At 48.1% G+C, this 12,524-nt stretch overlaps 1 protein-coding gene across 1 annotated transcript in view; it reads left to right on the top strand.

Annotated features, from left to right (window-relative positions):
• The window catches only part of scfd2 (sec1 family domain containing 2), a 68,317-nt gene that overhangs the window by 7,207 nt on the left and 48,586 nt on the right, over nt 1-12,524 (top strand). Inside the window, exons 3-4 of the mRNA XM_048989999.1 lie at nt 250-377; nt 4,217-4,392. Coding sequence (XP_048845956.1) covers nt 250-377; nt 4,217-4,392 — 304 coding nt within the window. The remainder of the gene's footprint in view (nt 1-249; nt 378-4,216; nt 4,393-12,524) is intronic.

The raw sequence follows: 12,524 nt of genomic DNA, 5'->3' as shown, positions 1-12,524 counted from the left end.
TCTTCTGTGTGTGGAAATGCCTCCACTCTGTTGTAATATCTGGAAATTCTTTGTTAGGTTCTGGTAGACATGCCAGTGGGACCTTGTGGCCCAGTGTCGAAAGCTCCTGATTATGTTTTGTGTCATTTTCTTCTGTTGTAATCGCCCTGTTCCCCCTCCCAGCCTCAGATTCTGGCAGCTCCCCCACGCAGAACAGGCCCCGTTCCACCCCGCTTTCACTCTTATTGACCTCTGACTTCTACCGTGCAGGGACTCTGCCGTCCGCGCTCTCTGGGATGCCATGCTCACCTGGAAACAGAAGGAGGCGGTGATGGAGGTACGCAGGCACCTGGTTGAAGCTGCCAGCAAAGAGAAGCTGCCAATCAAGATGAGTCTGGGTAAGGATCTCAGGTACCTGCCATCCAATCACAGACTCCTCAATCTGCCCGGTTCCGCCTCCTTAACATTTTCTGTTATGTGAGACCCACCCGGACAGCAAGGTCCCGAAAGGGTTCCTGGTTTACTGCAGCATTGTAAAAAGGTCTCCTAGAAGCCCTTAACATGGAGTTAACATCACTATGTAGATTAAGCAGACATGATGTGAGCTGAGTCAGTGACAGAATTACAGTGTGGAAAAAGATCTCCGTGGCAGACACTGTTGGGCTTCAAAGCCAACTGGAGCTCTATATATATATATAAGTATATAAATGTGTCAGCAAGGCTTGATTCCAGAGGGGTATGCCATTGGACCTTTAGTCTGGCAGTCTGTTAAGGTATCTGCAGGGCTGCATCAGGGGGCTAGTTCTGCCACAGAAGAGTCTTTGAAAAGGTGCTAATCATCTGAGGTTTATAGATGAAAATGTTACTGAACCAGCCTCGGGTAAGTCCCCTACTCTTCCCAAGGTCTATCCACGATTGTCACCTCGGACCCTTCATGCTCTCAAACACAAAAACCAGCGGCTTGACCGCAGTAGAATATCTTTTGTTTAGTTCTGCTGAGAAAGAGAAAGGCTGTCAGCACCGCCTACTCACCCTGACAGGAGTGCCTTACCCCAGGCCATGTTGAGGGGAAGCAGCTTTCGGAGTGAAAGGGGCACAGTGCCCCCTGCTGGACATCCTGCACACTGCAGTCCTGGCTGCCTGAGGTGGACGCTGAGGAAATGTGAGCCACATGTTGGTTCTCTCTCTAGAGAGACTTTTGTTGTTTGCAAATGAGCCACATGGGGTCTGCAGTGAAGGGTAAAAATACACACACGCATGCATCTTCGCTTGAGTGCATGGCTGTCCTGCGAGTGGTTCACACGCATACACTCATACACGCATACAGTGCATGCATGCAGTCAAATGCAGACATACAGGGATTTTCTATACACACACCCAACATAGAAACTATGTACATATGGTGTGTGTGTGTGCACTGCCCCCCGACCACAGAAACTATGCATGTGTAAAGTACACGCAAGCAGCACACATGCACACGCGTAGAAACTTTGTACACATACAGTACATGCATATACAGACACTCGCGCACACACACCCCCAACACAGAAACTGTGCAGACGTGCATAACGTCATACAGCTGGATGCTTCACCGGGCCGATTACAGTCCAAGGGCCCCCCTGGGATCAGAGCTGATGACCGAATCAGAACCACTCTTGATAAAAGTACCGGCCAGAACGCCCAAGGCAGTATAATGCAGCCTCACTGCATTGGACTGGCCCCGCGAAACAGGCCCCAGGTGCCATTACACAGTTACACCAGATGCAGGCTGCCTCCCAGTGCACTGTGGGTCTCCTTAGCTGGCTTGAAAGGGTAGATGCAGATGGGACAGGACTGTTCAAACTGGAAGTGTAGTGTTACACATTCCTGTTATGTTTTATGTTTATTATAAAGCATAATGGCCACATGGTGATTCAATGGGCAGTACTGCTGCCTCGCACCGGCAGGGTTTGGGTTTGAATCCCGCCTCCTCCCTGTGTGTGTGGAGGTTGCACATGCTTCCCATATCACATGGGTTTTCCCTTGTAGACCAGAAACATGCAGTTAGCCTAACTGGTGCTTCTAAATTATGCTTGTACAGAATGTGCCCTGCAGTGAACTGGCATCCTTTGCCCCGTGCTGCCTGGGATAGGCTCCAGGCCCTGCCCCCCCTCCCCGACCAGGATAAGCAGTTAGAGGATAAACACTGTGGGCAGTGAATTGGGTGCGGGATGGGGTGGGCTTGTCAAGGTGTGTTAATTCTGGGTGTGTTTACATTGGGTGCCTTTCTCGTACACTCACCATAACAATCATGCCATATGTGTTAATGTGGAGGATGTACGATGGTTGTCTTTCTGGATTTACTTGCTCTTTCATGTAGGAATTAATTATTATTAATTATTAATTTACGGCCTGTCTGGAACCTTCCATGGTCTGTGGTGCCGTTCCCTGCCTAGTCTGGGAGGTCTCAGAGGTCTGGCTGTCTGCTGTTTCCCACTCTGAAGCCCCCTCCCATCCCCCCAAGGCTGCCGGTATGGGGAGACGGCCCTGTTTTGAAAGGGGGAGGTGTGGTGGTCGAATTTTGGTTGGCACCCAGCAGTGAGTTTTCTGCTTGCACGTCCATGGGCAAGAGGCCTTTTTAGAACATGTGATTTTGGCACTGATGCACTTTTTCTGGGTCTGGGGGGTCAGCAGGGGGGTGTTTTGGTGCAGCGGGAAAGGTAGGTGTCCCGATCACAAGGGGGTGTGGTTCATGCCTCTGCAGACACGCTATTAGTATCTAGCTTAATTGTGCTCCTGCTTCTTTCTGTCTGCTCATTTCTGCCTTTGGACTCCCTGCTTCTTTTTCTCCATCCTCCTGCCCTCTTACTCCCTGCTCTTTTCTCCTCCATGCTCCTGCCCTCTGACTCTCTCCTCGTTTCTCCTCTATCCTCTTGCCCTCTGACACTCTGCTTGCTTCTCCTCTGTCCTCCTTCACTGAGACTCTGCTCATTTCACCCCATCCTCCTGCCTCTGACTCCCTGCTCTTTTCTCCTCCATGCTCCTGCCCTCTGACTCTCTCCTCGTTTCTCCTCTATCCTCTTGCCCTCTGACACTCTGCTTGTTTCTCCTCTGGCCTCCTGCTCTCTGACTCTGCCCCTTGACTCTCTGCACTTCTGTCCTCCAACCTCCTGCCCTCTGACTCCCTGCTCTTTTCTCCTCCATGCTCCTGCCCTTGGACTCGCTCCTTGTTTCTCCTCTGTCCTCCTGCCCTCCAACTCTCTGCTATCTTCTCCTCCATCCTCCTTTCCTCTGACTCCTTTCTTGTTTCTCCTCTTTAGCTATGAACTCTCAGCTATCTTCTCCTCCTCTTTCTGCCCTCTCATACTCTCTGTACTTTCTCTTCATTCTCTGCTCCAAGCTCATTATGTTTTTCCTCAGCTGTCTTTTTTTCTGGGTCCAGTTAAAGAAAACATTGGCCATGTACCCGAGCAGGAAATACTCCCACATCTGTTCTTGGTTCTGAGGATCAACATATGGAGCAGGCTTTATTGGGGTCTCCACATGCCCCACCACTGCTGGCCCCCCTTGCACTAACACAGAGGTATGCATCACAGAGACCAGCCCATACTCCTTCAGATCTCAGGAGCTTCCCAACAGCTTCTCTTCATGGTGTGTAAATAGCAGCTTTTCGCTGTTGCTTTTGTGTAAGTGTGATGCAGTGCAAATAAAGATTTAATGTTCGATTACATTTATCCCCTGGATGTTACCTCACAAGGGTGCTGTCTGGGCTGCCACACCCAGCTGGTGTGTGGTTCAGCAGGTTGGACACCGTGCCTGTAATCGGAAAGTCATCAGTTCATATCCCAGGGCCAGCCGAGTGATTTCACCATCGGGCCCCTGACCAAGGCCCTTAACCCCAGTCGCTCCAGGGACTGGCTGACCCAGCTTTCTTAAAAATGTATGTCGTTTTGGATAAAAGCATAAAAACTGAATATAAAACTAACCACAGTTTTTCCTGCCTGTGAAGGCAGACCTTTAGCTAGAACAGGATGGCTTAATTTGCTTATGCTGAGGGTGGAATTTCCATCAACAAAAATGGCTGAGCCCCTCATACACTGGGAAAGAAAATGGCTTCGGTTTAGTCCAATGAGCTGCATGTGGCAGGGGAGCATATGTTGTCACCGTTTCTTTGGGACCGAGAATCCTTCCATGAGGGTGTTGGCTCATACGTCCTTAACGGACAGGCACGTTGACCTATGACGTTTCCCCACGACAGGTCGTGTGACAGCAGAGCAGCTGTCCTCCTACGTTCAGCTCTTCAAAAGCAGCCAGGAGGCCCTCGATCGCCACTGGGGCCTCCTTCAGTTGGCCCTTGCTACCACTCAGACCCTGCGCCATCCCACCCTGGCCAGGTGGGACGCCTGCCTGGCCTTCGAAAGACTGCTGCTGCAGGTAGGTGCCATTAATGTCAGTCACTGTGGTGTCCCACCCTTCCAGGAGTCTCTTCCTGTTGATTTTGCCGCTGTGATTTCGGTGAGTGCCGAATGGTTCCGCAATGGTTCATTGATCCTAAGAGAGGACTGTGTTTCAAACCAGAGCGGAGGAATTAGAGTAGAGGTCGATTGTTATTCATTGTTTCCAGAAAGATATACAACTTCTATGGGATATGGGTGCCAAAAAAAAATTAATAAAATGAAACTACTGGCCCATATGAGTTCCATCTCCTACAGCTGTTGCTGGCCTGCACATGTCCCAGAGTGCCTTTCAGCTCTCCCCGTGTGGGGTGCAGGTGTGATGTTACAGTTATCATGGCAACCCCCTCTGTACCCCCCACATCCGGCGCCTTGCGTTTGTCTCCAGTGACATACTTAGAGTCATAATGCCATTATAATTATGTTGTTTTCAGGGTTTTGTGTGTTCTCTCGTTGCTTAGCTGATGTTTATCAGTGCCAGGCTTTAGCTATATTTGCCTGGCTGGTTTTTCCACCTTGTTAAAAGGGGTCCGTGTGGAAGTTATATTCTGAATGTAAGAAAGCATGCAGATTGTAAACGCATCACACATGTGCATCCTACTGTCAACACTTGGTGATAAGCACACACACACTTGTTCTTTTGGTTTCATTCTCACACACACAAGCACTCACACACATTCAGAACCAGTCTCAGAAATACCTGTACTAAATATGACTCCCAATGACATGCTATATATACTGTATATAAATAAGATATTCCCGTTTGGTTCAGCATCATTTTATCGCAGTTTCCACATTTACCTCCTATTTCCAGTGAATAACATAGTTCTCCTCCCTGCAAAGTTATCAACAAGTTCCTGCATAATTTGGGAAAGAATTAGCAAGGATGGTGGGAAATGGGGCTGGGGAGGGGCACACATCAAATGAGAGGATCTGCCTGACTGTTGGCCGGTTTTCAGCACTGACCTGTGTGTGTCTCTGTCGATTTTCTCTGTGTGTGTTTGTGTCATAAGCAGCCAGCCAGTAGACCAACATTCAGGAAACTATCTGTGATATTAACTAAACTGACAGGACTCTTAGTATTATTCAGAAACTGGGGAGCTCTAATCTGGAATCTTATTCTATGTTTGTTTGAGTTTACTTAAGTTCCTCTTTTCTTTCGGCATAGGTATTTCTTGGCTGGAAAGAGCGTAATTACAACATAATAACAGTCATGAGTAACCACGAACAGTCTTTCTCTCTCTCTCTCTCTCTTTCTTTGTCTCTGTCTGTCAGTCTCCTTCTCCTTTCTTCCCAATGGGCAGAGACTCCACAACTCAGTCCAGTGTGACTCACAAGGGTCTGTGTGTTCCTAGTAACATATTTGCACATAGGTTATGGGTATGTGTGACATACAGATGAGCATGTGTATATGAATGGGTGTATTTATCAGTATATAAGCAAGTTAGCCGTAAACACCCAAACACAGGCAAAGTACGCACAGACACTCCAGGACAGTGATGCTCGGACTGTGTTTTGAGGAAAACTGGCCCTTGATGGACTGGTCTTGGGTCAGGCCCAGCTTAGAGGCAAATGTCTGGAGGGAGGGGGGGAGGGCTGTGAGAAAAGGGGCCCTTTCACCGGGTTTTCCTGGAAGCCATCAAGAATGTACTAGAAACACTGACCCATCCTGACCTCAGAGTTGGTTCATACCATGCGGTTCTACTCACTCCACTCACAATTACACAAACATGCTTTAAGGTGCTGCTCATTTTATTCTTTTCCATGTCACCAGTACTCACACTTGGCATGTGTCACACAGTGGGGGGAGTCTCATAAATCAAAGCCCTGCTTTGCTGAACTGTCTTGGTGCCGAAGAAATTAGCGCCCCCTAGTGCCCCAGCAGCTGTGAGATCCATCCTTCTGCCAGGAGTTTGCTTTAGCATGTCCTGTTTGTTTTGTCCTTCTTCCTGTGTTTGGGGTGCATAAGACTGTTTTTTTGCAAAGAGGAGGACAGGTTTACTCTTGGCAGGAAGTGCATGACTGTAGACCCCCCCAGCCAACCTCAGCTGGAAATGGAAGAATTAAGAGCCTTAATGTACTGCTTGTTTAAGGAAGAGGTCAGTGTGTCAAAGGTTCAGCTTAGGAGGGCTACATTGTCCCGTCTTTTTGCCTACGCTCCAGATGCATGTCCCTATATGAGTGCCTGTCTGTCTACCTGCCTGTCTGTCTGTCTGTCTGTCTCCCTGCCTATCTGTCTGCCTGACTGTCTGTCTGTTTGCCTGCTTCTTTGTCTGCCTGGCTGTCTGTCTGTTTGCTTGCCTCTTGGTCTGCCTGCCTGTCTGTCTGTCTACCTGCCTGTCTGTTTGCCTATTTGCCTGCCTGCCAGTCTGCTGGCCTGTCTGTTTGCCTGCCTGCCTGTCTGTGTATCTGTTTGCTTGTCTCGCCAGTTTCTGGAAAAGCTCCTGAACAGGGTCAGCCAATTGCTATAACATATTTCGTAAAAGGCTTCGCTAATTACCACGGAAACTCTGTGTCATGTTAGACATATCTGAGCACTACACTGCTCATGAATCAGCCTGTGCCACTGCTGCTGAAAGTTTACTTTTTGTCTCCATCCTTAACTTTCACATACTGTAATACATCAGTGTCCCTACATTCATGCTCCTGCAAACACACAAACATGCATAAATGTCTGAAGAAACACGCGTACACAAAACAAAGATGCAAAACACACAAGCATACATTTCACATCTGGAGGTCCCATCTATCTGTGAACGAAAGCAGACACCCTTCTGACAGATAAATCAAGCTAGAGCAAATAACCCACAGAGACTGGGGAAAAGCACCATATTTTTGGTTGATTTTGTCTCTGAAAGGAGGAAAAAACACAAAGTATATGACTACAGTCAATGAAAGACACACCAATGCTAAATGAATGCAGACAGCCCCCCCCCCCCCACTTTCACCAAATGGCACGATGGGAGCACTTGAGGGCTCTCAAACTTCTTGTCTCAGTTTAGCTAGGGCTGTTTAGGGGCACAAACATCACGCGATTGGTTAGCCCATCTATGGGGGTGTTGCATATGGGCAGGGGCACAGGACTGCGGGAATCCCCGAGTGGTCTAACTGCTGAGAAACACCATCGTTTCACTGTAGTGTGTCACAGTAACGACTTAACACTGCCTTGTTGGCTCTGACCTTTACTGCACCAAGACTTTGATAGGTGTAACTGTCACCTCACACAAACATATTGCTTCTGTTCCAGTCAAAGAGGGCCCGGTATTTTGAAAATGCTGGTGTGTGACCAGTGCCCAATCAAAGCCTGACATTCAGTTTATATTTTCTAGTGCATGCTGGCCAATCACATGCCGTGAATCCTTATTGACTGGGGAGTGCTCACTAAAAACATGGAATGCTGTCCAGTCAGGTTCAGGAACACTGAGGCCTGTCCAATCGGAAGCTGCAGCAGAAACTGAGGGAGTAAGGGGGGGGTCAGTTGTGGAACTTAAGGTATCTGCAAAATATTTCGAAGACTGAATCGTTACAAAAAGTCAACTGATAAGGACTTGATACACAAATGTATCACGAGAATGGTTGTCCAGTCAGAGGTAGCAATAGAAACTACTAATACCGGGACTCACATAGGGATGGTGGCTTGGTTGCGTCTAAGGTCAACAGGCTATCGCTGCTTCTCGTCCTCGCCCTCCCCATCACTGAGAGTGAGATCATAGCAGACAGGTTGGAGACACTGTAGGCCAGCAGGGATTCGTTAGCAGCTCATTTGTCACACCCCACTGGGTGAGGGTCAAGGGTCATGGAAGGGGGGGAGGGATTAGGGGGAAATTCTCAGAACCATGACAGTGTTGAGGGGGCCAGATGGGACAAGTGCCCCCCAGGTATAATGCTGGGATTAACAACCCAAAACACATTATGGTCACTTTCATGTCCTGAACTACAAATAACATCAGAGGCAACAAGGGGATGTAAGACTAGTTACCTGTACTAAGTAGCAACCCAGCAGGGTGTCCCCGCCTTCCTGTCTTTCCTGGGATAGCCTCTAGCCTTACCACACCATGTACTCTGGTCTGTTGATTACTGTGGTAATACTGTCCACCCCTGGGGGGGCAATCTGATTGGCATATGCCAGTCCCTGCGGAGCACTGTCCATCTCAGAAACACATCTGATTGGTACATGTTGATTAGTGAGCCCTGCCCAGCCAAGGGGTCCAGTGTGATTGGTGCTTGCTGGTATGTCTGTCGCTCTGTCCTCCCGCAGGTGGCCTGTCGGTCTGGTGTTGTTATACTTACCTGTGAATTATACTCGCATGCACATGCAGCTGACACATGAGCTGGTGATGGGAGTGTTGATCAGATCACATCATTTTACCTGTGTGCCAAGAGAGACTAACTACATCACGCTGAAAGTAACATCGGTGAACTCGATCTGCTAGAGGTTGAATAGAAAAGCTTGCATTTGGATCATATAGACCAGGGGTCACCAACCTTTTTGAAACTGAGGGCTACTTCACGGGTACTGAGCCATACGGAGGGCTACCAGTTTGATACACTCTTCTTAAATAACAAATTTGCTCTGAATAATAAACATGTTTTAAATGCTTTTTTTAGATATTGTCATTTTGAAATCTATATAAATGCAAATGTGATTAAAGAAGAATAGCAGCAAAATAAAATTAAAATTTAGATGCTGCTCACTGGTGAGTTGTGCTATTTTTAGAACAGGTCCGCGGGCGACTCATGCGGTCCTTGGCGGCATCTTGGTGCCCATGGGCACCATGTTGGTGACCCCTGATATAGACTGCAAATTGTAGCGCTCCCCCTGCTGGATGAGGCAGAAATGGCTCTATTGAGCCACTGGAATGCGAGGTAATGTGGAGGAATGTAGGGGAACATGGCCCAAAGGGGTTCGCCCTCCTCCCCTGGGCTGAATGATCACCCAAAACTTATGTTGTGAAGGATGGTCCACAACCACAGACATATGGAAGGACTTGACCGGTCATCATTCTCCACAGCAACGGACGGCCTGGAGTCTGGCAGCGGGGTCAGCCAGGGTCAGGGGATAGATGAGGCCCCCCTGGACTGAGAACTACCGTTGGCCAGGCCAGTGCCTCTTTCCAAACAGATTTCTGAGGCTCCGGTGAAGCCTGACTCTGTATGCCTCTAAGTCATCCCTTTGTTTTCAGTTTCTGTGTTCCGGTAAAATGTGAGACTGAATAATTCACGACTCATTGTTCCATTTTAATGTGAGCTCAGAGCAGCACCCCCCCTCCCACCTGGCAGGGAGCTGCGCAACAAAGCTGTGGGGGTGTGGGGGGATGTGGGGGATGGCTTGACAGCACATGTAAACACACACACTAACTGAAACACATGAACCAGCCCTCTAACGTTTAAATATGTATCATTTCCCCATTTCGCCCTCGAGCCATGACCTAAACAATGGCTCGGAAAAGCCCGATGGGCCCACAGTGCAGCCATATGTGGCTCATTAATAATTGTGTATAAAATTTGCGTTTCCAATACCATCCAACGGAGTGACGACAGAGCAGAGCTGCCGGCTACAGGTAGGCCTGCAAAGCCACACTCCGCCCTCCATCTGTACTGTTTTGTTTTCCTGCTAGTTTGCATCCACCCACTGGATTGTGGGCTTAACCTCTTAATGATGGTGCTGGAAAACAGGAGCAGGAGTGTACAGACCCTAATAGGGGTCCTCAAGGTGGCAGTCAGTAGTGAAGCCGTGCCAGGCCGGGCTGTGCCATGTTGTGTGCTACCATGGTACTACATGGGCGCAACTCAGTGCCGTGTAGCACGGTACCCTGTATAGGGCAGTGGAAAGTATGGATGTTGCCCGTCTGTCCATCCATGGTCTGCATTTGCCTTTTGTTAGTCCAAAGCCTTTCACTGTTGCTGAATTGCGTGTTGCCGTCCTCCTGGGATTTGCACTTATCCGCTGTGCTCCCGTCACATCTCAGCCCTGGTCGGCCAGCCCAGGGACTGCTGCCCTACACTTCAGAGGGATAGTGGGATTGGTTCTTGTCTCTTTGGTGTCTTCAGGGTACAGGCAGTAGGCAGGGCTGAACGGGCCATTGTCATACCGGGCATTTTCCTGGTGGACTGATAGGCATGCAGGCTGGCAGGATTCAAAGTGAGGGATGAGCCCCCAAAACCCCCCCACTCCACAGAATTTCTCATGGTGCTCAGGAAAATTTACCATGGAGGACCCCCCGTGATTTTTAATCCCTGTCCAGCCCTGTGTATAGGGTAGGAGAGTATTGTCATTTTTACCCACCTCTAGAATTCCCACCGTCATGGGTAATCAGAGAATTGATCCTGTAATATTTCTGATAGTGTGCAATGCATTATGGTTGACCTGTCTGTTCTCTGTGGAGTCCATGGTCTGTTTACAATCTCTGGACTGAGTTTTCCCCATTTTGTATCTCTTATCCTCTTAGCGTTTGCATGAATTTGAGTAACCAGCCCCACTGAACTTTCACTCACGTACAAGAGAGTGCTCTGCAATAGCTATCAAATGGACGCTGGTCCCTAAAACAACATGGCCGTTCGGGTGGACATTGCCTGGTCGTGGTTCTTGCTCAGGGATTGGTCAGAGAATTTGTAAATATGTTTAGTCTCTCATATTCTTGCAGGTCACTGCGTCATGCTATGTTTACTACTCCCGAAAGCATAAGGGTGCTTTTCCACTGCACCATGTACCACACTTTTGATACGATACTTTCTAGAGATGCACCGATCAACCAGCCCGGGCCTGGAATGGGGCAGTTTTCAGCATTCAGCACAACATACTAGTAGTCAAAATTGCAACATCAGATCTGAGAACTCTATCAGATTAGAATGAACTTAGTAGAACTTAGGTCTTCTTTTAACTTAATTTTGTCTAAAATAAAGTATAGCAGAGCACACTTAACCGTGATATTTCACCAAACTAGTAGCTTATCCTACAAATTGAAAACTCCAAAATTGAAAAATATACACCGACTGCATTTATGACAGCTGTTTGGATCCACTGTAGAGAGAAAGGATGGAATCCACTGTGCTGGGGTTTAGCCTATTTCGACGCGCTTCCAGCACGCGACCTGCTGAACTGAACGCACACTCGCACTAAAAGCAGATAACATAATCTATAACGGTGTCATTGGACGAGACGACTTATCCAAATTTTTCCCAAACCTTACTTTTTTGCCCCACTTTCTGTACAACCTTTGCATCGCCCTTTCTTAACTTTTCTCTGCTTAAGTTAGCCATGTTTTCATCGGAGGTCTAGGAGAGGTTTTGGCGGTGTAAACTAAAGCTACGGATAGCTTTATATTCTTTTATTTCCCTGATTGTGATTGCGAGTGGAACTAGGAGACCCTTGTGGTAATTCGAACCTCGTTTACAGCACGTTTTGATCCACAATGAAATGCCTTTTGTAACTGTTTCACCCGCCCGCCCGCCTGTCTGCCCTAAAACCGCCCGCACAGGTCGACCCACGCATCACTACCGGCCAGACTGTCTCATGTACTTCTGATACCGAACCGGTCTGCATGTGCCCCATGTCATATGCACTTTGGGGTGGACTATATCCTAACAGTGGCGTGCACACTCACAGCCGCATGCTAGCATGACATTAGCCTGGAAGTTTTGTACTGTGAGTGAAGACGACACAAAGATTGCAATTTCTAATACAGGCGAAGCCAAAGTAAACCGTGGTGAAACGTCGGAGGGAAACTTTACACTGATTATTGAACATCCATCCATCCATCCATTTTTCAAACCGCTTATCCTACTTGGTCGCGGGGGGGTCCGGAGCCTATCCTGGAATCAATGGGCACGAGGCAGGGAACAACCCAGGATGGGGGGCCAGCCCATCGCAGGGCACACTCACACACCAGTCACTCACGCATGCACACCTACGGGCAATTTAGCAACTGATTATTGAACATATACTAGATAATCTTAAAAAGAAATAATCCTTAAAAAGGCGTTTTTCCTATGACAAAGTAAAAATATTTTAGGTAAACTTTAACCTTTAATTTTGTAACAGTGCAGTTTGGGGGATAATTGAAAAGTTCAATTTCTTTTATTATGAAAATAAATTTTTGCAATGAAAAAAAG

The sequence above is a fragment of the Brienomyrus brachyistius genome, chromosome 1, assembly GCF_023856365.1.
Source record: "Brienomyrus brachyistius isolate T26 chromosome 1, BBRACH_0.4, whole genome shotgun sequence".
NCBI classification, from domain to species: domain Eukaryota; kingdom Metazoa; phylum Chordata; class Actinopteri; order Osteoglossiformes; family Mormyridae; genus Brienomyrus; species Brienomyrus brachyistius.
This window is presented reverse-complemented; position numbering and strand designations above follow the sequence as displayed.